Source organism: Stegostoma tigrinum, chromosome 16, assembly GCF_030684315.1.
Source record: "Stegostoma tigrinum isolate sSteTig4 chromosome 16, sSteTig4.hap1, whole genome shotgun sequence".
In the NCBI taxonomy this organism is placed as follows: domain Eukaryota; kingdom Metazoa; phylum Chordata; class Chondrichthyes; order Orectolobiformes; family Stegostomatidae; genus Stegostoma; species Stegostoma tigrinum.
The window spans coordinates 15357859-15385571 of record NC_081369.1 but is presented as its reverse complement, the minus strand read 5'-3'; the positions used below and the strand labels follow the sequence as shown (position 1 = coordinate 15385571).

Here is a 27713-nt window from a genome sequence, read left to right as displayed (position 1 = left end):
TGTTATTACATACCTCTGGAGAGACAAGACTTGAACTCCATCCTCCTGGCTCAGAGTTAGAGACGCTACCACTACCTCAGAGCCCACATATAGCTATTGTACTTTATATTATTCCCTCTTTATTCATGTATGCATCATTATCCAAATTAGGGATTTGAATAGTCAAAGATCTAACTGGCATCATTGATGGGTTCCGAGGGAGCTGAAATGATAACTGGCATCGTTGATAGTGGGTTCAAATCCTGCCACAGCAGATGGTGGAATTTGCATTCAATAAATATCTGGAATTAAGAATCTAATGATGACCGTGAAGCCATGGTTGATTGTTGAAAAAACCCATCTGGTTCACTAATGTCATGTAGGGAAAGAAACTGCCATCCTTACCTGGTCTGGCCTACATGTGACTCCAGGCCCACAGCAATGTAGTTGACTCTTAACTGCCCGCTGGGCAATTAGGGATGGGTAATAAATGTGGCTTAGCCAGTGATGTCCTCATCCTGTTAATGAATAAAAAAAATTGTGTTAGACATCTTCATTATTGTGAAGGAGACTATGGCATGTGTACTTGCCAGCAGTTTTTACTTATTGTATGTGCATCCATTGAGATGGTTAGCAAATTATGAGACATCGAAAGATGTGCAGACCCCGCAGAAACTTGTCTGCAGCACCAAAACGATTGTCTAAGACTATACTGAAGTGCTCTGTATTAAGTCAGTAACTTGTGATATTGCAGCTAATTATCCTTTAGATTCTTGGAAAGGAAGTGACAGCTGTAAGGCCCACTGCCCTGACCGCCAGGCTATCATCCAACCTGTGTAACTCACTGGCATGATAGAAGAGAACACGGTCATCCATGAGGCTCTGTGTGGTGTAATACAGGCCTGTCAGGGCAACAGGACTGCATTTGTTACATCTCAATGGCCTGCTCAGTGATGGCTGTGGTGGAGGTCTGACCTGCCTCACCGGTGTCACGATGGCCTTCAACAGCCAGGATCAAGTCATTAATCTAGATGGTAAAGCTCAGGGAGCTGTAAGTTCTACAAGATCTATGTGCCACGAGAGCTCTCTGTGAAATGATCACAGACCTGTATAATTCTTTACTTGCGATTATAGATGAGTTTAATGTTCACAGAATGGAACCTCTTCTTGATGGGGCCTGCCCAGATTAAAAATCACAGCTATAATGGGCGATTTGCATGTAATTGTTAAGTGCCCGCTTTTAGGTCATAAAACATTGTGAAAAAGTTCTGAAAAGTCTAATTTGAGTTTCCATCAGATCTAGAACATGATGCAATTTCATCAAAAGTATAATACTCATGTTGTCACATTCCTTGTTGAAACATTGAACTCTAATTTATTCCCATTCATTTTCCACATGCTCCCTTAGTCTTGCTATCAGCATGCCACTGTGATCAGTGCCATATAAAATAATGGTTCTGAGAGAGTTAATGGTGTGTTGCATTTATCTCCACCCAATCTGACAATGTCACACAGTCTTCAGGTAAGGAAGAAGCTGTGTTACACAAGATCCCAGTAAAAACATGTCAACTTTGGATCCCAATACTCTTCATAATTACTCATACCTAGTCAAAATAACTTGTACATATTGCTATCACTCAGATGGAGTCTTGTAGTGAAGTCAAGTGCTCCTTTTTGTTAAGACTCCACAGTGGTTTATCCTGTCCCACTGTTAATTAGATAGGCCCTTAAATTCAGTCTATGAAGGAAGATTGCATCCTACATACTCCAGAGGGGTGTCATAACATGTCTGAACAGATTGCTTACAAAATTACCTGGAGAGGAGGATTTGCAGGACCCTTGCAATGAATAGAAAGTGAGGTCTTAGGATTGTTAAGGTTCAAGAATTGTCTTTAATTTCGGGCAAAATGAAGACGACCATGTGACCACTGCAAAGTCTGCCTTACAACAAATTTGAGTGGTTCAGGCTATTAGAGATAAAAGGGTGGCCCGTGTTATTTGCTGGAAAGACGTTGTAATGTGTTCACATGCACAGACGATGACAGCAGCATTTATTTACAATATTACAGTAAGGTTGAGAGCCGTCTCCAATGCCCCAGCACATTGAGAATGTCAAGTTGTCAGTGTTTATAACTTAAAAAGTCAATTTGCACCAACAACAGCCAAGGTCACCCCTGAGTTTCAGGGATAGTTAATCATCTATACCTACACAAATCTATTGAGAGGCAAAGAGTTTCTAAGATGTCTGAAACTCTCAGATAAGTCAGTCTTCTGCGATCTATTGGAATGGATGAGGGGATGGGTGGGCAGAAATGGGTTGGAGATGGAGAGAGAGGGGAAAAACTGTCTCCATGGTTTACAACGCAAGGTGGTGCAGGTGAAATATAAAATTTGTGAAGATTTAAAACGAGGTTGGAAGGTCCACCTATCCTGTATTAGATGAATAAAGATAAACTTACACTGTGAAAACTAGGTGTGTGGTTTTAAGGGACATTAAAAGGGAAGGGGAAAGGAACAGAAGTAAGCATTTGAGAGCGAAGAATAACTTTGGATTATAGACTAGGAAAATTGAGCAACTACATGAGGAACAACGTAAAGTAGATCTGTGAAGTGTTTTTTATAATCATTTGTGCTAAAAATAAAAAGAGGAAGTTCAATTCTATTCTTTAAAACCTAAGTTGCCGACTAAAATACTGTCTAGTTGGTAGTGCTTTAGTCTGATTGTTTCAACGAAACCTTAAAATATGACACCTTGACAGGTTAACTTTCCAGTTGAGAAATGGAAGTTCAATTTCTTTCTTTTGCAAAATAGTCATTCTCCACAACGACCACAACAAATCGATGTCTCGTGCAAGATGCTAGTAATGGCACCAAATGGACTGTGTTTACCAGAGTTTAAATGTGCCAGCTAATTTGGAAACATCAGAAACTATTTAAATGTGTGTCTGTTCTTCAAGTTCATGTATGGGAAAACAGAGGCAACCAGGTATTGCAAAACGACAGCAAGAGACGATGGGACAGAGAACTGAATAAATATAACAGATGGTGGAGACAATATTCCCAAAAACAGTACAATGTAGAACGAGCATTCACAGACAACAGAGGCAGGGAAAGCAGAAGAGTGAAAATGAGACCTTTTGAAACAGAGAGAGAATAATGAAAATGAGAAAAAGTACATATCTCAGATTTCTTAAAGACTATCAATAGTATAAAGCATAGAGAGGACCACAAGCCACAATGCATCAAGGGAGAACAAACAAAATAAGGAAACAGTATGGAACAAAGACCAGATGTAAGGTTGGTCCCTCTACATTGGGGAAACCAAGCAGAGGCTTGGGGACCACTTTGCAGAACACCTCCGCTCGGTTCGCAATAAACAACTGCACGTCTCAGTCGCGAACCATTTCAACTCCCCCTCCCATTCCTTAGACGACATGTCCATCATGGGCCTCCTGCAGTGCCACAATGATGCCATGCGAAGGTTGCAAGAACAGCAACTCATATTCCACTGGGGAACCCTGCAGCCCAATGGTATCGATGTGGATTTCACAAGCTTCAAAATCTCCCCTCCCCCCGCCGCATCACACAACCAGCCCAGCCTGTCTCCACTTCCCTAACCTCTTCTTCCTCTCACCCATCCCTTCCTCCCACCTCAAGCCGCATCTCCATTTCCTACGTACTACCTCATCCCGCCTCCTTGACCGGTCCGTCTTCCCTGGACTGACCTATCCCCTCCCCACCTCCCCACCTATACTCTCCTCTCCACCTATCTTCTTTTCTCTCCATCTTCAGTCCGCCTCCCCCCCTCTCCCTATTTATTCCAGAACTCTCTCCCCATCCCCCTCTCTGATGAAGGATCTAGGCCCGAAACATCAGCTTTTGTGCTCCTGAGATGCTGCTTGGCCTGCTGTGTTCATCCAGCTTCACACTTTGTTATCCCAGATGTAAGGTTAACAGGAATTAGTGCTTGACAAACATGCAAAATTGAGGAAACAGGAAAAACAATATAATGCAAAAAAAACCCCACAGAACTGTGGATGCTGGACATCAGAAACAAAAACAAAAATTGCTGTAAAAACGCAACAAATCTGGCAGCATCTGTGGAGAGAAAGCAGGGTTAACATTTTGGGTCTAATGACTCTCCTTCAGAACTCCTCAGGTGAAAATAACACCATGATGTTTTTGAATGAAATTGAAAGGGGAGCTCTTTGAAAATACAGAGTCTGTCATCAAAGAAATTGCAAAGTGACTTTATAATGCTGCAATGGGGCTGGATGGAACATATCATGTAGACTTCTGCTACTGGTAAGTATCTAAGTAAAGACTGATGTCACAGTGCGACCTACTGGGGGATTCAGCTCAAGGTATGGCATGGTGCGTCAGTAGTTAGCACAGGTGCCTCATAGTGCCAGGGACCTGGGTTTGATCCCACTCTTGGGCGATTGTCTGTGTGGAGCTTGCACATTTTCCCATGTCTGTATGGGTTTCCTCCAGGTGCTGTGGTGTCCTCCCACAATCCAAAGATGTGCAGGTTTGGTGGATTGGCCATGCTAAATTGCTGGTGTTGTCCAGTGATGTACAGGCTAGTTGGATTAGACATGGGAAATGCAGGGATACTCCGATAGTGTTGGGGGAGGGGGTTTCTAGGTGGGATACTCTTTGCAGTGTCAGTGTGGGCTGGATGGGCTGCTTCCACACCATAGGGATTCTATATTTTAACTAGACGGACAGTATTGAAATAATTGAGGAAACTGGAGTATTACTGGAAACAGACAACAAAATTATGCCTCACAAAGTAAAGGTACCTAACAGAAACAGTACATGGATGGAAGGCTTTCAAACGTGTTATATAGATGACTCTGGTTTGTTTGAAATCGGCAGACTGACTAATGAAGGGAAGGGAAGCAAGTATCTTTTCAGATGAAATCTCATTTTGCAGCCTGATAATCCATGTGGGATAATACCACCCAATGAACTATTGAAGTGCAGATACATGTAGGAATATTTGGCAATTCGCTTACAGCAACATTGCACAAATGACAAGTAAATGTCCAAGTAATTGGTTTCGGTGGACTGGTTGATAGATGTTGTTCGGGGCATCAGTGTGGAGACACTCCTCTTCTCTGCAAAGTGTAGTGAGATCTCTTATGTTCTGTTCAAATGTCAGGTTCAGTATCTCATCCAGAAGTACACAAGCCTAAGATGGCTGTAGTCCCTATGTCCTGTACTTTGTGTTCAAGACTCTGGAAGCTAAAAGAGTTGTTGTCAGAATGCAATCAAAGGGTAGCTTAATCCTAGTGAGCACATAACCGCAGTTAGCTATCAGATTCCGTTGCATCATGAGAAAGGTTGAAACTTATTTTCAAAGATTGGCAACAGGGGAGATTGTGTCCTGTAAATAGTATAAGGAGAAGCAGTGTAGGTAATGGCTGGTCAACAAACTACATTTACAACAAGACAGGACAAGAGGAAACAACGTGGAGAATCATCAGCCAGAATGAAAACAATAACAGTGAACCCAGCCCCGCATGGAATAGCCAACCATTAACATTGCCAGCAACAAAACTGGCACCTGAACAAAATCAGAATGGCAGGAGCTAAGCGATGCTGATTCAGTGACTTTTAGTGTTTTCAAACTTTTATAGCAAGGCCTAAAAATTGGATTATGATCAAGGGTGGGAGTGTGTGGACTGTGCACGTCACCTCTCTCTGTAGGCCCATAATAAGTTGATCTCCAGCCTCAGGGTTCTACCAGTCAGCTGTAGGCATCCATGGTGATCCCAGAAACTGATTGGGGAGGGATAGGGAATAGGTCTTAATGTTCTGTGCTTTAAACATGCAGCCATCAGGCACACTAAGGTAGGAAAGTTTACCCTACTGGTGGCAGCTCACTCTGGTTCCTTTAAGGTTGGTTGCTTTACCTACTGTTTGCCTAAAACACTTCAACAGGAATGGAATTACAAGCAAAGACAACATCCTTCCCAAAGGTGCTTGGAACAGAGTGTAAAACAAACAAAAAAAATAGCTGGTTGAGAAAGAAATGAGGCATTTGGGTCCTAGCTGAGGAAACCTGGCTGGAAATACATATCAGAGTCTCTAGGCAGATCGGAGGCAATGCAAATTTTATCACAGAACCTTTTACTTCTGAAAAGCAGAATCCGATCCAGGAACTGTTCTTGTGTGTCCTTATATGTAGAATAGCCCATTACAAATCTTTGCAATATCTTACCTTTCCAGGATAATCAGAGGAAGACTGGGTACTTCTCAGGAACAAGCCTGAACAACAGATAGAGCTAGCTGTTTCACGTTGCTACAATGAGTGGTATTCATCACTAACGAAATGTTGCCATCAAGGCAAAAAGAAGTTCTATCTATCACACAAAATAGTAGTGTGGTATGTGAATTTCAGTATTGTTGTGATGCCAGGTGACAGGTTGAAGGTCCAACAGACTGGTGGATGGTGTCAATTAGTATGTCTGCACAGTTGTCACAACAATCAGGGTACAGACTGTACAAACTGTCTGGAGAACTTGGCAATGCAGCATCTAGAATTGGATGCAATTCTGCTATTGGACAGCATTTGCTGGATAATCCCGAGTGTGTGAAGAATTACACTGCCTACTAATTTGAGATTATCAATTGATAATTCCAGTGTAATGCAGTTGTTTATATTGGAAGCTAAATACAGTAATACTTTTTTTGCAGGCAGAGAGTTATACAGCATGGAAACAGATCTTTTAGTCCAACCAGTCCATGCCAAACATAATTCCAAATTAAATTGGTCCCATATCCCTCTAAACCTTGCCTATTCATTTACTTATCTAAGTGTCTTTTAAACATTGTAAATGTGCCTGTATCCACCACTTCCTTAGGAAGACCATTCCACACAGAAACTACCATCTGTGTGAAAAAAATGGCCCCACGTCTTTTTTAAAAATCTCTTCCCCCTCCCCTTAAAAATACTAACCTAGTTCAGTTCAATACAAATAAGTGACAGAAAGCAATGCCCTGACAAATCAGATCCATTCTGCCTGGCTTAAAATAAGAGAAGGATGATGTAGGTCTAGATATCACCTGAATAAATTGGCACAGTGGAATGTGATATCAGTGGTTTTAGCAGGCATTAAAAAAAATGGATAAATCCCCAAGCCAGGATGAGATGTGTCCCAGGCTGTTGTGGGAGGCAGGGTGGGGATCACAGAAGGTATAATATTAAGGAGAAATGTCAGGCAGTGAAAAACAACTGATGTGGTACCATTATTCAAGTAGGGCGGTAGAAATAAGCCAGGAAATTACAAGCTACTGAGTCTAACATATATGGGAGGATAAACTATTCAAAAAAGAATTGAGACACAGAATTAATCCCCACTTGGGCAGGCAGAGATTCATCAAGGATAGTCAGTACGACACTGTAAGGGAGAGATCATTTCTAATAATTGAAGTTTTTGAGGAGATGGCCGTGTATACAGGAGAGTAGCCCAGTTGATGAAATACACAGACTTTTTGAAAAGGTCTTTCATGGCAGACTGGTCAAGAAGCTAGGAGCCAATGGGATCCAGGGAAAATTGGCAGATTGGATCCATGATTGGCTTTGCTGGAGGAAGCAGAGCGTGATGGTCAAAGGATGTTTTTGTGCCTGGAAACCAGTGTCCAATGGCACACAGTTGAGTTTGGTGCTGGGTCCTTTGCTGGTTGTTGTGTACATTAATGATCCAGATTTGAATATAGGAGGTTTGATCAATATGTTCATGGATGACTCCAATGCAGTACGAAAATTGGTTTTCTCCTTTCCCCCTATCGTCCTGATGAGGGGGAAAAAATGTCAAAAATGTGTCTTTTTTCAGCAGGAAAAAAAAGGATGATGATGGACTTTTTTCCAAGCCAGACAGTTCCAGCTGATACTTCTCACTATTACATGGGAACTATTTCAGATGGAACCCAAAGCTGTTTTCTGAGGCCTCAGCTGTTCAGCTGCATTTTTCCCAAGAAACTCAAAGTTGCTGTTAACATTTTGTTGGAATTTCCCAGGGCCAAAATAAATCGATGAACTAAAACTAAAACAGCAAACCAATTAACTTCTATAAAGCTCACCCAGCAGTTTCTGAACTAATCAATGGCGACTATTGGTACTTTCTGCACTACAAGTCAGAACCTCCAAATCTGAACAAATCATCCACTGACAAATTGCTTTGATTAGAGCTACTATACTTTAACTGTGCGCAATAATCTTAAAAGCTTCAGATGGGAAGGCCCCACAGGAGGTAAACACTTAAAGATGTAACTTTGTAGGCAATCTCTCACCTTTGCCTTTGGCTATAATGCAGTGTTTCCTCTTCCTGGAGATATTCTGTTATCAAATCCCTCATTGGCTACCCTTTGCTATCGTTCTCTAATGAAAGAGGCAACCTGCACTGCACCAAGGTGAACAGGAGATGTGATAATGAACAAGCATTGTAATAGAAACCGAAAGAACTGTGGATGCTGTGAATCGGGCACAAAAACAGAAGATGCTAGAAAAGCTCGGCAGGCCTGGCAGCATCTATGAAAAGAAATTTGAGTTTACGTTTTGAGTCTGGTGACCTTCCCCAAACCTTTCTGTTTTTGTAGCATAGTAATGGAACTAACTAATGAAATGTCTTATTATCAGGAAGTTTATATATTTTGAAGAAATGCAGAAGAGCTCCAATTCTTTTGTGACAGGACAAGAAATGCTAATTTAGACCAGACCTAAGTCCCAGTGAAACATTTTAAAACACCCTTAAATCTTCACCAGACTGAAATAGTGAATTCAGGAGAGGTCAGTCTCCTTCTCTGCTTGGGATGGCTCGAGTAAGAGATAAAGATATTCATTCAAAATTATTTTTGCTTTGACTCATTTGGGCCTTCAAAAAGCCATGTTGTACTCAAGATGGATAAATTGACCATCTGGGGCATCTTGACAGCTTTATTTGTCCCACTGCAGCTGGATGAGGGTCCTTGCAATTTGGAATGGGGCATCTTGCTTTAGATAATGGTACTGCTCCATTTCACTCACTTGAGTTGTGACTTGGTCATCATAGGAAATCCAGAGAAACTCAAGTGCCTGTTTTGGCTCAAGAGAAGGGCAGCTGGTCTGGCTCAACACAGGATCTCTGACTCAAAGACAGAGAACCCTGGACTGGAAAACCAAAAAGAGGGGGTGTCATATCCAATACTGGTAGAAGCTGCTTTTGTGTTAACTACCAAGCGGAATGCTGGTCCGAACTGACTCCGTGTGTTAAGAGACATAACTTGGGGAAATTCTAAGGGCAAGGAATCATGAGACAGATGCCTTCATGCTGGAAATTTGTTCAATTACACTGAAAAGATTGAGTGAACAGACTTGTAAAAGGACTCTGTAAAACTCATCCTGATGTTTAGAGAGAAAGGCTCTTCTTGGAAAATCCAACAAAAGTTTAGGGGTTTACTTCTGCCAAGAATGGTTTCCTTTATTCATTTGTGGGATGTTGGCATAGCTGGCATGATCAGCATTTATTCTGCATCCTTAATTGCCTTTGAGAAGGTGGTGGTGATCAAGGATTTTGCCTGAGAGACAGTGAAGGAACAGTGATACAATTCCAAGTCCAGACGGTATGTGACTGAGAGTTGAATTTGATTAGTGTGAGGGTTTTCAGTTATGTTAACTAATTATTGTAGAAAGTACCTTTTCTGTAGTTTAGTGCATTAGTGTATGTGAGTAATGTTTATACTATATTGATGTTAGTTTGCTTGTTATAATAAGTACCTGAAAACATGAAATCTTGTTCTGTGATTGTTTCTGCCATCAATGGGAAAGGTAAATTTCTTTTTGAAAGTGATCAGTCTCTACCAGGATCAGAACAATAGATAGAACAATGGTTTGAAGTTTAGATAAAATTTTGAATTATACTTCCCCTTTGGAAGACTGGTAATACAGCTGAATGTAACAGCTAGCAGAATTGCCACTGATAAAACACAAATAAAACAGTCCAGATTTTAGAAATTGAAAAATATTAAGCAGAAAATGCTGGAAAGACTCAGCAGGTCAGTCAGTATCCACAAGGCAAGTATCAGGACTAATGTTTCAGCTCAACAATCACTAATAAAAGATAATCTCCCCAAAATGTTAACTCTGCTTTTCCATCTCCAGAGATCTTAACTGCTGAGTACTTCAAACATTTTCTATTTTAATTTGTGGTGAATACTGACTGAGTTGGGGAGGACTAGACATTGAACAGATAGTTGTAAGTTTTATTAGATGGGATTGTCAATTAGTAGGGAGTTAATTCAACCAAAATGTTCCAAAATAAATTACCACTTCTGTGTCTGAATTTGGTCAAATGCGGGGAAGTTTGGGTTATAACAAAAGGAAGAATATCTGTTACATTATCTTCACACAAAAAGTTGACAGGTCTTTGCATACAGTGTCAGATGCAGAATGTGAAGATGTGTCAATGAACTGATTACTACCAAAAAACAAAGAAACACATTTCTTTGTGAAATTATGTTGCTGACAGAAAGTTTCAAAAACATTTGATGGCAATAGTTGAACAGACCAAACTTAAAAAGCCGACACAAGGAGAAGCTAAATTAGTCCATTTATTTAATGTTGCATTCATTCAGTGGGTGGCACTGCCATGTATTTGAACTAAGGTTGTGGATTCAGGTCCAGTCCAGAGAACTGAACCCCAAATCTAAGCTGACACAGCCATGCATTACATGGGAAAACTGTATTGCTAAAGGTGCTACCTCTTAGATGAGATATTAAACTGTCTGCTCTCTCAGGTGGATGTGAAAGATTTCATGATGTTATTTCAGAGAAAAGCATGGGGTTACGGTCTAAGCAGGCAGGGTAAATCAATTTGAACTGACATGAGGAAAAATGTCCTCACCAAGAAAGTCCTGAGGCTGTGGAATTCACGACTGCAGAAAATCAGGGACAAAACACTGAAATATTTCAAGAAGGAGTCGGACATAGCACTTGTAACTAAAGGAATCAAAGGATATGGGGAAAAAGTGGGGACTGGGAATTGAGTTGGATGATCATCCATTATCATAATGAATGGCAGAGCAGGTGCAAAGGGCTGAATGGCTTACTTCTACTCCTACTTTCTATACTTCTATCTATATTATCCCCAGTGTCCAGCAAAATACTTATCTCTCAATCTTCATGATCAAAACGGAATCATTACATTACCAATTGGGGGAACTTACTGTCTATAAATTGGCTGTCAAGTTTGTTACGTTATAACAGCAAATACACACTGAAAGTAGTTAATTGGCTGCAAAGAACTTTAGCACATCCTATCATCATGAAGGCTACAATATAAATGCCCATTTATGAAGAAGGGTCCTGACCCGAAACATCAGCTTTCCTGCTCCTCTGATGCTGCTTAGTCTCCTGTGTTCCTCCAGCTCCACGCTGTGTTATCTCTTAAAGTAAATGCAAGCCTGTTTTTAAACTAACTGTACTTGTCTTTCAGAACACTATGCTTGTGGTGTTTTGAATAACAAATCCATCTGTAATTGTCTAGATGTGAAAATACAAAAGATCCCAAGTGGACCAAGTTCCCTTGAGAAAACGATTAGTCAGATGTGACGAAGGAAAAACAGTTGGATTAACACACCTCATAGGAATGAATCAGATAGCTGTGCTGAAGTACAATTGTTAACAATGTAAAGTTCATAATAATATCAGACTCCAAAATCACATGCATCCCAGCAGCACTTATTAGTAAAGGAGGAGTCAGAGCTAATTAAAGGAAAAGATGTCAATTTCTTCTTTAAAAAAAAATATTCACTCTCCTGATGCACCAAATAACTGACCATTCAAGAATCAGAAACTACCATTGGTTTTTCAGTTTGATCTTTTGGATTCAGTGATTTTGTTTTTCTTTTGACAATGCAAAATTTCCAAATATTATTGTTCTGACATTTGCAAACCTTCTGACTTTAAGATCTTTTCCTTCTAATTTGATTTTTTTCCACTACACTGGATTCCTCAGAAATTTTATTCATCAACTGGTGAGTTTTCAGCTGTTCTCTGGAATTTTGTATCTAATTGGTTGGTTACAAAATATTTCATTCTGGACCTAACTGAAGAGCAGAACCACTTGAAGAGTTTGAAGGTTCACTCTGTTCTAATGCTCTACGTAGGTATGATCTAAAGCTGGTTGAAATTCCTGAACCTATGCCATCAGATACTAAATGTGGTTTAGGCACAAAGAACATACTCATCAAGAGTACAGGTAGTAAAGAGGTTAACAGTAACATTTTGTAGAAAAGAATGCAATAGTTGCAAATTGAAAATCATTTAAGACTAAGGAAGGTTGAAGCTTGTTAGATCACAGCCTGTTCAGACCTGTGAGTTTATCCTGGCAGGGTTCGATCAAGTTTGACCGACACTTCAACCCAATTTACCAAACTCTTAGCAAACAGATGTCTTTCATTCTCAGTTTTGGGAGCTGCAATTGACCCAGAATTAACAGCCATTCATTTGGGATAGTTCCAGATTTCTTCTACCCATTGTCTGAAGTAGTGTTTCCAGACTTAACTTGGTTGTCTCTAATTTCAGGAAATCCTTTTCTGTGTTCAATTTTTAAAGAGAAGCAATTGACAAATCTCCCACTAGGTGGTGATGTTGATCCTGTAGATACTCAAAGATGGTTTGGGGAATGAGGGCATTACAGCAGAGAACATCCTGCATTACAAAGGAATGCGTTTCAAAGATTTTGGTTCTGCGAATAAATTATCAAATATTTTCTTTGCTTAAACACTGAAGCTTACTTCATTATGAGGAAAGACTTGCTACACAGTAATTGGGCACAACGTATGCTGCTCCACCTGTTAGGCTTAACCTGGGCCAAAGTTGTACTACCATTTATCTGTCACCATGAAACAGTTCATGGGCAATTTGAAAACAATTCAGTAACTCAGGGGTGAAGCCAGGGGTCATCTGATAGCTCAACATAATAAAGCCACTCCTGGTAAACGGAATTCTTAGCAGACGTAGTAAGACCCCAGCCCAAATCAACGCGCCATTTTCATTGTGCTCAAGGACTTTATTTTTGACCACTGTTAACACACACAAGAAGTGCAACTCCTGCCTAAGCTCTTATATCAAGATCTAAACAGTGAGATAGGGTGAAGCAGGCTGAGATGAATGCAGTTTCCAAAGAGACATGGCAGCAATATTCTCTAGATTTGCCAATCTGCAGTGGGCTTTATAGTTACCAATGAGAAACCAATGCCTGAAACAGAATAACAAGATAACAAAGCGTGAAGATGGATGAACACGGCAGGCCAAGCAGCGATACTTTTGATCAGATCTTCGGCCCCACGTACTCAAGATTGAGTTGATATTCTGGGAAACGCTGCTCCAACACCAGGAATAAATTCATCCCAAATTGAGTTCGCCTTTGTAAAGCCTGTCAAAATGTTGTAATTTTTCTCAGAAGTGCCACAGAACAAGAAATGAGTTCAACATGTATGAATAGATGGTAAAACCAATTTTAAAAACAAAAGTCATACATTGATTGCACTGGTTCTCCATTATGATGTACACAAGTCACACCATTCGCCAGATTTTTAAATTTATTCATGAGATGAGGACATCGCTGGCGAGGCCAGGATGCATTGCCCATCCCCAATTGCCCAGAGGGCAGTTGAGAGTCAACCACATTGCTGTGGGTCTGGAGTCACGTGCAGGCCAGACCAGGTAAGGATGGCAGTTTCCTTCCCTAAAAGGACATTAGTGAACCAGGTGGGTTTTTCCAACAAGGATGTCATGGTCATCATCAAACTCTTAATTCCTGATTTTTAAAAAAATGTTGAATTCAAATTTGGCCATCTGCAATGGCAGGATTTGAGCCCAGGTTCCCAGAATATTACCCGGACTAATAGCAGGCCTTTGTCTGCCCAGTTCCACCAGTTTCTCCTTCACAGCAGTTTGGACTTATCACCAACAAGACACATCAAATTGACAAACCCTGTTACCTGGAAATTTCCTTCCCTCTACGACTTGCAGTGTGGGTTTACATCATAGTTCTGTCATTCAGGAGCCACTAACATGGATCAAAGCAGCTGGGCCCAGTCTATGTAAAGGTGTCAATGTCTGACAAAGGGTCAATGGACTTGAAATGTCACCTCCGCTTCCTCTCTGCAAATGCTGCCAGATCTGCTGAGTTTCTCCAGCAATTTCTGTTCATGTTTCAGACTTCCTGCATCTGCAGTTCTTGGTTTCATTTTGTGCCAATGCCTTTGTTCCTCTTATTCAGAGCAAATAACCACTTTTGGGATCTATGGCCATTTTCTTATCTAAAAGGCAAGATAACACTTCAATTGTGTCAGTGCCTTTATACTGTCTGTGTACATTTCAGTGGGACCTCATCGCTAATCACCAGCCAGCAGCCGGTGTCATCCTAGAGAAATAGCAGTGGACAATTGAACAGCTAACCAGAGGAGTCTCTACAAACATCCCATTTTTAAAGGTAAAGGTAACACAGCATGTCACTGCAAAAACAAAAGGTTGAAGCATTTTCAAGCATCTTTAGCCAGAAGTGCCCAGATAAAGATCTATCTTGGCCTCTCATCCCTGCAGTCCCCTACACCACGCCAGCCAATTTGATTCACTCCATATATGATTCCAAGAATTGGCTGAAGGAACTAGATACAGCAAACACAATGATCCTATGTACTTTTTGCACAGCAGAATATCCTTAACCAAAAACACACACACATTTATTTTTCTGGTTGCAGGCATCTGAGGTGCATTCAATGGAGTGACTTCTGAAGCCAGACATGTATGGGACCAGCATGCCAGTCACTGTGTGTGTAACTTCATAGTGGGTATGTGGCCTGACAGCTTAGAGGGGATTCTGCCCTAACTACCTGTGTCATTCTAGTGCAACTACAACACCAGCATCATGTATCTGGCAACATGAAAAACTGTCCAGGCATATCCTGTCCACAAATATCCATGCTGGTTAATAACACCCCCCTGTCTACTCTTGGTATCAGCAAAGTGATGGAAGGTGCCATCACACAGCACAATTAATATAACTTTTATCATTCATGTCATTGGTTGGAGGGTGTCATTGGCTAGGCCAGCATGTATTGTCCATCCCTAATCACCCAGAGGGCCGCTAAAAGTCAACCACATTGCTGTGGGTCTGCTTAGTGAGCCACTGACTCTCTCAATTATCCTAAAATTCCAGTAGAATTGCCATTTTAAATGTAACACAGTTGCATAATTCACAGATGCAGAAGTGACATGAGGAAAATTCTAAAGATAGAGATTTTTGGACCAAATGTTCAATGTCACCTGGTCCTCCCAAGGATAATTCTATTATCTCATTTCATGTCTGTTACTCCTGCATTGGATAGTGTGGATAGGAAGCAACTGTTTCCCTTGGTTGAAGAGTCAGTAACAAGGGGCATAATTTTAAGGTGAGGTTTTTTGCACCCATTGGGTGCTGGGGTCTGAAATACACTGACCAGGTTAGGAGTTGAGGCAGGAAATGTCGCAATCTTTTAAAAAGTCCTTGGATGAGTACCTGAAATGTCCTAACATCAAGGCTATGATGGGCCAAAGGGCCTCTTCTGTGCTGTATGATTCTGTGATTATATCCCAACAAATTGTTTTCTGAAATCTCTCTGGAATCATCTTAGTGAATGTTACGACAAACTTACATGATCATGGTGTCCTTCCTAAAATAACCTCACCAAAAAAATTTATTCCTGAAATATAGGTCAACCACTCTTGAAATGGCACAATGCTAATACAAGGAATGCCACCCGTCTTGTTAATTTTCATTCCCACATGTATCTGAAGAAGTTCTCTTTGATCTTACTGCTGTTGGCATTTTTATTCCCATTCCAGTAGATTTTAAACTGTTTATGAAATATTCTTTGCTTCTGTAATCACCTTTTACTTGATCTTCAAACAATGCACAACACAACTCAACACTTCAAGAAAATATGACAAGATATATTTATCCAACAGTTTGTTGTTTCTAGCCCGATACACAGGAACACATCTATCTTCATCCTCCAGTATTCAGAAAGATCAGCAATATTATTCATTTTTAACGTCTGGGTAAAGATATTTAAAAACTATCAGTACATTTTTCTTCCAAAGACTTAAATGGGGTTCTACATTAATTATAGCTAAAATTACACAATCAAGAGGGCCCTTGACAATGAGACCTTGGTCAGCTGGGCTGATGGCCAAGGAGTGGCAGAAGAAGTTTAAGTTAGATAAATGAGAGATGTTGCATTCTGGCAAGGTAAATCAGGGCAGGACTTATATACTTAATGGTAGGGTCCTGGGGAGTGTTGCTGAACAAAGAGACCTTGCTATGCAGGTTCATAGATCCTTGAAAGTGGAATTACAGGTAGACAGGATTGTGAAGGTGGTGTTTGGTATGCTTGTCTTTATTGGTCAGTGCATTGCATAAAGGAGTTGGGAATTATGTTGTAGCTGTACAGGCTATTTCTGGAACACTACGTTCAATTCTGATCTCCCTACTATAGGAAAGATGATGTGAAACTTGAAAGTGTTCAGAAAATATTTACAAGGATGTTGCCAGAGTTGGAGCGTTTGAGCTGTGGGCAGAAGCTGAATAGGCTGGGGTTATTTTCCTTGGAGAATTGGAGGTTGAGGTGTGACCTTATAGAGGTTGATAGAGGGGCACAGATAGGGTAAACAGCCAAAGTCTTTGCCCCCTCAGAGTAAGGGAGCCCAAAACTGGAGGCACAGGTTTAATGTAAGAGGGGAAATATATAAAAGGGGCCCAAGGGACAACATTTTCATGCAGAGGGTGGTGCATGTGTGGAATGAGCTCTGAGGGGGTGAGGGGGGCTGGTACATTTACAACATTTAAAAGGCATCTGGATGGGTATGTGAACAGAAAGCTTTTGGAGGGACATGGGCCAAATGCTGGCAAATGAGGCCAGACTAATTTAGGATATCTGGTTGACATGGACGATTTGGACTGAAGGGCCTGTTTCCGTGCTGAACAATTCTGTGACTCTAAGAGAGCAGACTGATTTACGATTTCCAGCTCACATCTCTGGTGAATTAATAGCAAAAAGATCTGAACAAAGTCCACCTAACAGTCATGAAGACACCACATAATTATTATTGGGACATCTCTCAAAACTCTCACCCGAGTTCTGGAAGGTCTTGTCATGCACCGAATCTGCACTCATCTTTTCTGTACTGAACCCCTCAAATCAGGCTTCTGTCAGTCTCCACAGGTCTTCCTGAAATCACAAATAACATCCTGTGTGACTGTGGCAGTGGTAACTCCTCATTTCTTCAACCTGTCTGTGACCTTCAACAGAGTTGAACAGAGTATCCTCCTCCAATGCCTTTCCCCAGTGACCTGTTGGCTCAGACTGTGTTAAACTGGCTCCTTTCAACACAAATGTTTCAGTTCTTATATATTCCTCTTACTTCTGGCGTTGCGCCAAGGATCTATCCCTGATCAAAGGGCCAAATAGCCTACTTCTGCTCCTAATTTCTGTGTTTGGCAGCCTCAATACTTCTAAGCTAAATATTGCAAAACACATCCCATTCTACAGTAAACTGAGGGAACTCAGTTCCATCTTACCACCAGTCGCGATAAATATGTTGGATTCTTTAATACCATGATATCTGTATCCTAGTTTCTCATGTTATAAGGGATATAAATATTTCTGCATTAGGTTACGTGCCCTGCTGGAGGCCAAAACACGTTATACTCATTAATGGTTTGACTATTGGAGAGATTTCTCCTCCATCTTGTAGAAAACCAGTTCAATCCGTTTTATTTCAATAGTCTCAACTCACTATAGCAAATCCAATGACTGACCGGAAAGATGAGTAAGGAATTTCTTCATTCAAAGATTTAAAACATCAATCTGTTCTCAGATTTAGTAAAAGTCCATTTGAATCAACGTGGGGATGCATCAGTAAAGCAAAAAAAAATTTCAATATACATGATGTTAAGCAGTTGATTGGTGCTCAAAAATGAATAAAAATTGAACTTCTGAGATCCACAACTACTTCACCTCTGGAGAGAACTGACCCTTATCCCGGGGATTGAGTGGTTTCTGGGCTGTTGAGTTGGGAGAAGTGCAATTGTACTTTGTGCATTGACTAACAAACTGTAGTCACGTGACAGTTACCACTGATGCAAGTGTTGCGAAGTTGGGTAGAATGCTTGTGGATTGGGAAGAAGTTAGAATTTGGAGTTTGTAAAATGCTCGGGGGTAAGGCATTGCATGGTCGCTTTAGAAGATGATATGCTTTTTCTATGCTTAGAGATTTTAAACAAAACGTCTGTGAACAGGTTACAAGTTTGCAAGTACACAGACAGCACCTGACTTGAAACATTTGTATCAAAAGGCTGTACAGTTCATAGTCCATAGAATCTTTATAGTGTGGAAACAAGGCCTTTGGCCCAACAAGTCCACACTGACCCTCAGAGCATCCCATCCAGACCCATTCCCCAAACCTACCTAATCTACACACCCCTGAACACTACGGGCAATATAGCATGGCCAATCCACCTAGCCTGCACAACTTTGGACTGTGGGAGAAAACTGGGGCACCCGGAGGAAACCCACGCATACATGGGGCGAATGTGCAAACTCTGCACAGACAGTTGCCCGAGTCTGGAAATAGCAGGCCAAGCAATAGTTTTGTTACCAAGGGGTTAAAATTGTGTCAGAGATAATAGGAATTGCAGATGCTGGAGAATCCAAGATAACAAGGTGTACAGCTGGATGAACACAGCAGGCCAAGCAGCATCTCAGGAGCAGGAAGGCTGACGTTTCGGGCCTAGCTGAAGAAGTGTCTAGGCCCAAAACGTCAGCCTTCCTGTTCCTCTGATGCTGCTTGGCCTGCTGTGTTCATCCAGCTCTACACCTTATTATCTTAGTTTTGTCACCAACATAAGTTTTGAATTTAGCCAATCAATTTGAACCAGGCACTTAGACACCAAAAACCAATTAAACTTAAGTCTGGTGGTTTTGACAACATTGGACCAATGGAATTGTAAGAAATTGATATGTCCTCAGGGGTAGAACAGAAGGGGGCAGTTGGAAAAAAGAAAAAAAAATCAGGAGAACTAACTGCCATCAGCCAGAGTTAACAGCTCTCGAGAGAGAGAATTGCAGGCTCCCAATCTTCTCAATGTCTTAGAGAAAACACTAACTAAATATTAAAGGTACCAACAGCACAACTAGTTAATCTGCCTGACAGAAGAATCGACAGAGAAGACGCTCCTGACAGAATATTCAAGAGACAAGACAAGATACTTAATCTGGCTGTAATTTTGAGACGCTAAACTCTATTTCATTTTATTTTACTTTACTTTATATAAGTAGGACTTATATTTGTTGGAACAGGATATCATGAGAATCTTGTTATTTGGGAATAGCTAGTAGTTTGAAGGGATTTATTGGTTTGTTAATAGTTTAACTAGTTTGTTCGCTGTTAGAGTTAGAGAAGTAAATAGTTACTTATTGATTGTAAAGTGAGTGCCGAAGATTTATTTTATTTAACCACTAGGACTTGCTGGTTTTCTACCCAAGCTTTTATGGCGAGACAGGAATTTCACCAGCGAGCAGCAAAAGAAAGCATTCACATGCATTACCATCTCATTGTTGTCATTCTCGTCTCATTTGTACAGAGTTTGCTGTTGTTGAAGCAAGATAGCGATGATGTAGCAGTGCAGCTTGTGGGCTCCTCTACTCTGTCCATGTTTTACCCTTTTCTTCTTCTTAACATCTCCATTTATTATGTTACATTTTTTAACTTGTTTGGGAGAAGGCATCTTCTCCCAGCCTAGTGAAGAGGTGTCTTCCGGCCCAGCACTGCGGTCACGGCCCTGTTGCAGTGGCATGGCAGTCTCAGGTTTGGCGGTCTCGGTATGGAGATTTCCTTTGGCCGCAGCTTCCAGGTATTTCAGTGGCCTGGCACAGTGATCATGTCCAGTCCTGCCGTGGGAGGTCTTGTCCGAATGCGCGGCATTGAGGTCTCAATCCAGTGTGAAGGTCTTGTATTCCAGCTTGAAGCAACAGTTTCCCATTGTGGCAGCCTATTCCTGAAGGGGCAGTGTCGGCTTGGCATGGCGGTCTCCAGGTTTGGCTGTCTTATCCCGAATGTGGAGGTCTCATCAGTATGGAGGTCTTCTTCCGAGGCAGCTTCCAGGTTTTCCAGCGTTCGTTGTCTTAATCAACTTTCGCTGAATTGAAGTTGATATGAGATGAACTCTGTCTCAATTTTTACTTTTCTATTCTTTTCTATAACTTCCATCATTAGTACAGGTGTCACGGTATGGTGACTTATGAAATTATCCGTTTTTTTTTTAAAAGTACACGAGAATAATTTACCATTCTATTCTCTTGAATAGCAGAGAGAAACTAGATAATTCCTGATGTGGATGTCACAGTGGTTACCTGATAACTCCAGCTCACGACTTACTCCTCCTCTTTCACCAGCATTCCCGTGTTTCCAAGAACTCTTCAAGTGTAGTACCCATCTTCCGCTCCTTACCCTGCTCCACAAAGGTTGGCATTGGACACTCAGCAGCCTCACCACATCATCATGGTACATCTCAAACTCACGTTGAATACAGGCTCTGAAAGTTTTACAGGTGTGCCAGGCCACTGAAATACCTGGTTAATGTCCAAGTCAATGAGGGTGAGGGATCAGTTCAGCATCTGCTGCAGAGCTTTCTAGCTATCTGCAACTTCGAAGGCAGGAAAGAAGAACTGGAAAAGAAGGGAAATGATTAAGAAAAAGTGATAAATCCTAGCAGCATGGTCGCAGAGAAAATAAAACACCTGAAAGCATGTACAGATCCGAACAATCTCAATAAAGCTTTGGACAAATCTCAGCATCCACATGCCAAACATTGACAAAATTGTGCCACAACTTGTCGCATCAAAGACTGACAGCAAATGGACCTGGCACAGTGAGAGCTACAGAAGAGGTATAGCCACCGACAAATGTGTAATCAGTGTAAGAATGTGTTAGATTCATGAACCATTAACTAAAGTTCTTGTCTAATTTGTTGCCAAACTGCAAATTCTATGCAGGCTCCGTCTTAAGGATGTGTCATAGTACTGCAAAACACAACTGGGTAGAACTGTCACTCAAACAAAAGCAGCAAAGACCAGCGGTAGTGTAACAATATTACAATGTCAACAACACTGAAGTAACCTTGCAGTGTGATACCAGTGAGGCAGTACTTTGAGCAACCATTATATTGCAGGGATAACAATCTGCATTTGCATCCAGGTTGTTAATGCAAAATGAAAAGTGCTGTGCTCAGCTTGACAGGGAGATCCTAGCTATTGTCCTTGCTGAGAGTGTTAACCAATACCTGTTTATGAGAGACAAAACTACAGTGAAGTCTGATCACAAGCCACTTCAAAGCATTTTCCTCAAACTGCTTCTATCTGCTCCAAAGCATCTGCAAAGAATTTACTTCATTTTGCACAGAATTATTTGGATATGACATATAAGCAAGGGAGACAGGTATGCATTGCCAAGATGCTGTTGGGAGCAGTACTCCCTACACAGAAGTTCGAAGATGCTAAGCCAGAATGTGAAATGTTCCAACTTAAATGAGAAGCAACCGGCTCATCATGGTCTGGAATCATCAGTCCCACCGAGGTACTGAATCTGAAAGGTAAACCTCTTGCTCAAAGAGGAGACGATGGCCTAAACATATTGTCATTGGACTGTTAATTCAGAGACCCAGGTAATGTTTTGAGGACCCGGGTTTGAATCCTGCCACAACAGATGGTGGAATTTGAATTCAAGAGAAGTCTGGAATTAAGAATCTGATGATGACCATGAAAACATTGCCAACTGTCAGGAAAAACTCATCTGGTTCACTAATATCCTGTAGGAAGGAAACTGCCATCTTTACCTGGGCTGGTCTACGTGTGGCTCCAGACCCACAGCAATGTGGTTGACTTTTAATCGCCCTCTGGGCAATTAGGGATGGACAATACATGCTGGCCTAGCCAATGACACCCTTAAACCATGAGGAAAAGAAAGAAACATAACACAAAATGCAACACTTCAACTGCTGCAGGAAGTAAAAATGAAAGGATCGTCTGAAAACATACTTTACTGAAAACATACATGTTGCTGTAACAGTGTACTGAGCATACAGGGGTGAAGTGATTGCTCGCAATTTGGGAGCAATCTTGTGATCCTGATAAGGAACAACAGGCTGTGTTCTATATTTTAGGTCGTAAAAAAGGTTCGATGCATTGAAGGCTATTAGTCTCTATAATTTGAGCATTGCTATTTTCAGAGTTTCTCTTGCTCATTTCAAAGTGCAAATTATTTACAACTCTCAATCAAGGTCTGTTTTGTGCTGGTGTGATTTACAAGGGTCACATGATGTTTGGTTTGCACAGAAATTTGATGGTTGCCATGCAAATTGAAGGGAACATTGCCTATGATTGGTTCGTACACAACACACTGATTGAGGAATTCCAAGATTAAATAATTGTCTTGTTGTTCCTTGGTGTTTACAATAATGGACAATATAAACTATTTCTATCATCACCGGGCATTTTGGTTGGTTTTATGTGCATCACCTGAGAAGCGGTTGGAATGAGGTCAGCCAGCTGGACCCCATAGAATACGAGTTCCCTGACTGGACCAGATTAACAGCCCAATTGGGGAGCTCTGGCTGACATAAGAACAGGAATGACAGGCATCCTGTTCACTCTGACAGCTGGCTCTGGATCAGTGTTAAAGATGCTCCATGTGTAAATAAAGGGTGACTTGGTGACGTGATACCAGCCTCTGTGGAGTTATTTCAGTGGTGAAAGAAAAGCGTGCTCCTGAAGAAATTCTTTTGCAACAGTCTTTGAGTTGGGGTAAAGATTTCTGGCACCGTATGATTTATTTGGGAAACTTGACTCATTCTATCCTGGCAAAGAGCGGACCAGTACGTGGAAAGAATGTGTTCTCTCTTCTGGGCAAATGACAAGCAATGAGTTATTCTCCTGATTGCCTGTGGACCCAAAGCTTTTTTGGTTATTAGGAGCCTAACTATCCCCGAGACACCAGATAATAGAACCTTTCAAAAGTTGATGGATTTAGTTGAGGAATATTACAACCCCAAGCCTCCTCTAATTCTGAGATACTAATCAGTTTTACTTGGGAATTTGAGAACCAGGGGAAACTATATGGAGATTTTTGAAAGTTTAAGATGACTGACAGAGGCATATGACTTTGGTTTAACACTTAATGAGATGCTGAGACCATGTTTAGTCTATGGGGTTAATGATGTAACCATACAAAAGCACCTAATAGTTGAAGCCTAACTGGTTTTATCATTGTAAAATGCAGCAGGTGGACCTTGTAAGTTACAGGGTATTCCAATGGATGTGGACACCCTCGTCAGTCCAACTGAGCTTAGGGCAAATCACTTGAGCGAAGACAATTGCATAACCTTGCTCAGGACATATCCTGAACAGAGGGACTCTCTGTCTGCCCGCAGTGAAACCCCAAAACAAAGCCAAGTCTCAGCCAAATAGTTAACATTTTCTGCAGGATTTGGGCCAGCAAGCCATTTTAGTTGCTACTATGTGGACTCGAGACAGAATCCCAACAGACTTAAATCGAGTAAAAGAACTCAAAGGCCAATATCCAGGACCATGAACACCCTGGGAAGTCCATCTACATCTGATTTGGACCAGTTAAGTTGCTTGGCAACATCCAAATCAGAACCAAAAGTAAATGCCTCGTTAAATGGTCACCTGGTTTTACTGGAGGTCAATACTGGTGCACCTGTTTTGGAGACTGCAGGGCCAGTCTTTAACAAAACTCACTCAGGACTTCAATCCTTAAGTTCGCATAAGACCTCAGTTAGACTGAACTTCTACAGGGGACCCTCTACACATTGAGGATCCAATTTTGGTTCTGCTCTCTCATGAGAAGTAGCTGGTTCTGACTGTAGGACAAGGATTGGGCCTAAGCTTTGTGGGGTGAAATTTGTTGATGAAGATTCACCTCAACTGTCTCAACATTTTACGATTAGAAAATGGCTGCCAAAATGAAATTTTAATTAAATACCCAGAAGTTTTTCAAGAAGGTCTACGGACGATCAAAGGAGCCAAGGCCACCTTGCATATTGACCAGGAAACAATTCCACGATTTTACAAGGCCTGCGCAGTGTCATTGGGCTTACGGACAAAAGTAGATACACAAATCAGAAAACTGGAAAGTGAAGGAATCATCAAACTAGTACAGTTTGTGGAATGGGCAGCACCAGACATTCCAATTGTGAAGCCCGATGGATTAGTTCACCTTTGTGGGGTTTTTAAACAAACAGTAAATCACTTTTCGCAGCTGGATAAACACCCAACCCCCACCCCATACAGGATTTATATGCAAAGCTGGCCTTTACAAAACTGGACATGAGCCATGGTACTTGGCGACTGTTACTAGAGGAGGGTTCCCAGAAATATGCAACAATTATTACCCATAAGGATTTGTACCAACATACAAGACTGACATTTGGGGTATCATCAGCTTGTGCCCTTTTCCAGCAGACAATGGAGAACATTTTACAACGGCTATCCCAGGTTGCCATTTAATTGAGATGACATGTTAATAACAAGAAAGACCAATAAACAGCAGTTGAGAATTTGGACATAGTGCCTAGACATTTCTCCCAGGTGGGCATAAGCCTTAAAAGGGGAAAAAAAAGTGTGTTCTAGGCACCTCAAGTGACCTACTTGGGCTACTGATTTGACAAGACCATGTTACACCTATTGGAAGATAAAGTGAGGGCAATCAAAGATGCCCCGGCCCTATGTCTGTACCTGGGCTCAGGTCTTTCCTTGGGTTGGTGAATTATTACAGAAAGTTCATACATAACTTGGCCTAGATCGTGGCACCCTTTTTGGGTCAACTCTCAAAAAAAGGGATCAGCCTTGGAAACGTTTGCATAGCTAAGCCATAGCTTTCAGGGAAGTGAAGGAACAGGTATCGTCGAGGACTCTCCACAAGTAAATAAAGGATGACTTGGTGATGGAATAGCTGCCTGTGTAGAATTATTTCAACTTGTTGTCAGCCTGAGTAGCAACCATTAGTGGAGCTCCATCTCTAAGTGAGAAAACTACAAGTGTCTCCAGAAATACTCTAATTCATTACCAGGATATTTCACAAAGCCATACAATTGAATCACTTAGTTGCTTTCGATTCCACGTGGAGAAGGACTTAGGCCAGGAATTCAGCTGTCTATGGCTCCAGTTAAAAATTTTCTGAACGTACGACCATCGTGTGTAAACAGCAGATGAAACTCAAAGGAAACTCCCAGAATAAGTTACACAATAAATTTATCAATTGATTTACTGCAATCAGTCATGAACCCACTCCTTGGGCAGTGTTATCAAAAGGTTACATGTGCATAATCAATTATCTGAATTTTTATCTACTTTTAAGCTCCATGTCTTCAAAATCAAAACTACTGATTCAGTAGCCATCTTGTGGATTGCTATCAACTTGTGCAGCACTTCCCAAAGTGGTGACCTGCTGATTAAATCTCCTTCAGTTCCAGGAATCTTCTTCCAAGGATCTTCAGGTCTAATCCTGTCTTCCGGTTAGGAATTGTGCATCTTGACAAGATCAGGAGCTGACGGTATGGGGAATCACAGCTCAGAAGTGCACCCCACCACTCCTGTTGCACCACACTTAACAACGTGACACACTACCAAGGACTGCTGTCATCTTAGTTGTTTAAACAATTGGTGTCTGAGTATTTTGGATAAGGCAGAGTTCTGCAGGACAGTCTCAACTCTTTATTTCAAAAAAGATGTCATACCCCGCTTTTTATAGTTTCTATCTCTGAAGTGTCTCTCTTGAATCCATGATAAACACTCTTGAGAGCATAATATATTCAAATTATCCAATGCTTTACAATGGATATTGTGGTGAGCAACGGCGACTAAGTTTAACCACATGGTGCATCATATATAGTATGAATATTGATAAGCTGACTTTTCCCTTATTGCATTAATATTACTACTTTGGTGAAAAGAAATCCAAGTTGTTGTAATAAGTGCAGCACCCTTAACATGTCAAAACATCCCAAGGCACTTCACAGGAGCATTATCAAACAAGAATGAAACTAAGCAATATAAGGTTATATTAAGTCAGGTGAATAAAAACTTGGTTATACAGATAGGTTAAAGTTAGCAAAGTAAGTGAGAGATGTAGGGACAGAATGCCACAGCTCAGATTCTAAGCAAGCTAAGGCATGATATTGATGGAGATGCTCAAGCGAATAGAATTAAATAAGTAAAGATATCACAGAAGTTATGGAGCAGGAGATAGGAGTCGTAGTCAAAGAAGAGTTATAGAGGAGTTTGAAAACAAAGTTGAGAATTCTATGCATCAGACAGCACAGGGGTGATAACAAAATGGTATTTGCTGCGAGTTAAGAGACTGACATAACAGCTTATAGATGACCTTTAGCTAATGAAGAGTACAATTTGGGATGTAATACAGGAGTGTATTGGAATAGGCAGGTTTAGAGGTATCAAATGCAAGGATCTGTGTTTCAGCAGCAAGTAAGCAAAACAGGGAAAGTTTAATAATATCACAGAGATTCAAATAGGCAGTCTTAGTGTGAATATGAGGTCAGAAACTCAGCTTCAACTCAGATGTGATGCAAAGCTTATGAGCAGATTGAACTGATTTCACACTGTTCTAGAGATAGGGTTGGAATTGGCAGCTAGGAAATGGAGTGGGAATCAAAAACAACAACTTCACATTTCCCATATTTCATTAAAGAAAACTTCTGTTTATCCAATACTGGATGTCAGATCAGCAATTTGATAATTTAGCAACAGCAGAAGAGTCGACCTAGGTGGTAGGGTTGGAGTTGGGTGTCAATGTTTGCAAATGTTAACAGTGCACTCCCAGATGATGTCACAGAGAGACTGCATGTAGATGGGAAATAGGTGGGAGCCAAGAACAGATCTTTGGAGAGAGGAGAAAAAATGACTGGGGATGAGTTTGTTAGTGATACCCTGGCTATACTGAGATAGCTAAGGATAGAATAAGATCAAAGGAGTCCTACGCAGCTCGATGACAATGGAGAGCTGTCCCAGAGGACCATGTGGTCAACCACAATGAGAAGGATGTGGAGATACGTGTACCTTTGTCACAATCATATCAGTTAAGATTTTACACTTTAGAAAATTCTCCAGTTCATGAAACCATCCTCTCCCTTCACTGTAACTTTTCATGTTGCTCTTAATTCCAAGTCACCTATTTTGTACTTTAAAATGCTAAACTTACAGACATACAAAACTCAATACAGCTTTACAGATAAATTTCCAAAAAAATGCTCATGATTTTGCTGTGCTAATTGGTGTAATTACTTAGTTCAAGTGCGTTAACATGAATGAATAATCAGTCTTTTAGCCAGTGTTACTGACAGTAGAAAGTCAGGACATTTTCTTGGTTTCCTCGGATGAGGATGACAGGGGGACGCAGGTCCTGAGAAAGGGTCTCCAGCCATGCCAAGTACAGTGTGCTCGGGCATTTATCCTTCCTTGCGACTGGCATCGTACTGAAAATATAAGAACATTTCACTCCACAGAAACCCACCAATGTTAAATAATATGCTCTTTCAGAGAATTCCAGGGCCTCAAGAGAAAACTGATCCCCTTGGTGCAATTTAAGTATGCAATCTCACCATTCT

The 27713-nt window shown here is 41.1% G+C and overlaps 1 protein-coding gene and 1 long non-coding RNA gene across 4 annotated transcripts in view; both read right to left on the bottom strand.

Moving 5' to 3' along the window:
• Positions 1-390: 390 nt before the first annotated feature.
• Positions 391-20436, bottom strand: LOC132210619 (uncharacterized). The gene is made up of 3 exons (XR_009446755.1): positions 19620-20436; positions 17145-17241; positions 391-497 (listed from the first exon to the last, which is right to left on the bottom strand). It is a non-coding gene; the product is annotated as an uncharacterized LOC132210619 (long non-coding RNA).
• A 4926-nt stretch (positions 20437-25362) lies between these two features.
• slc12a3 (solute carrier family 12 member 3) overlaps positions 25363-27713 on the bottom strand; it is a 63018-nt gene continuing 60667 nt past the window's right edge. For all 3 annotated transcript variants that reach the window (XM_059651618.1, XM_059651619.1, XM_059651620.1), the window contains one exon: positions 25363-27581. In XM_059651618.1, coding sequence (XP_059507601.1) covers positions 27440-27581 — 142 coding nt within the window. In that variant the 3' untranslated portion in view covers positions 25363-27439. The remainder of the gene's footprint in view (positions 27582-27713) is intronic.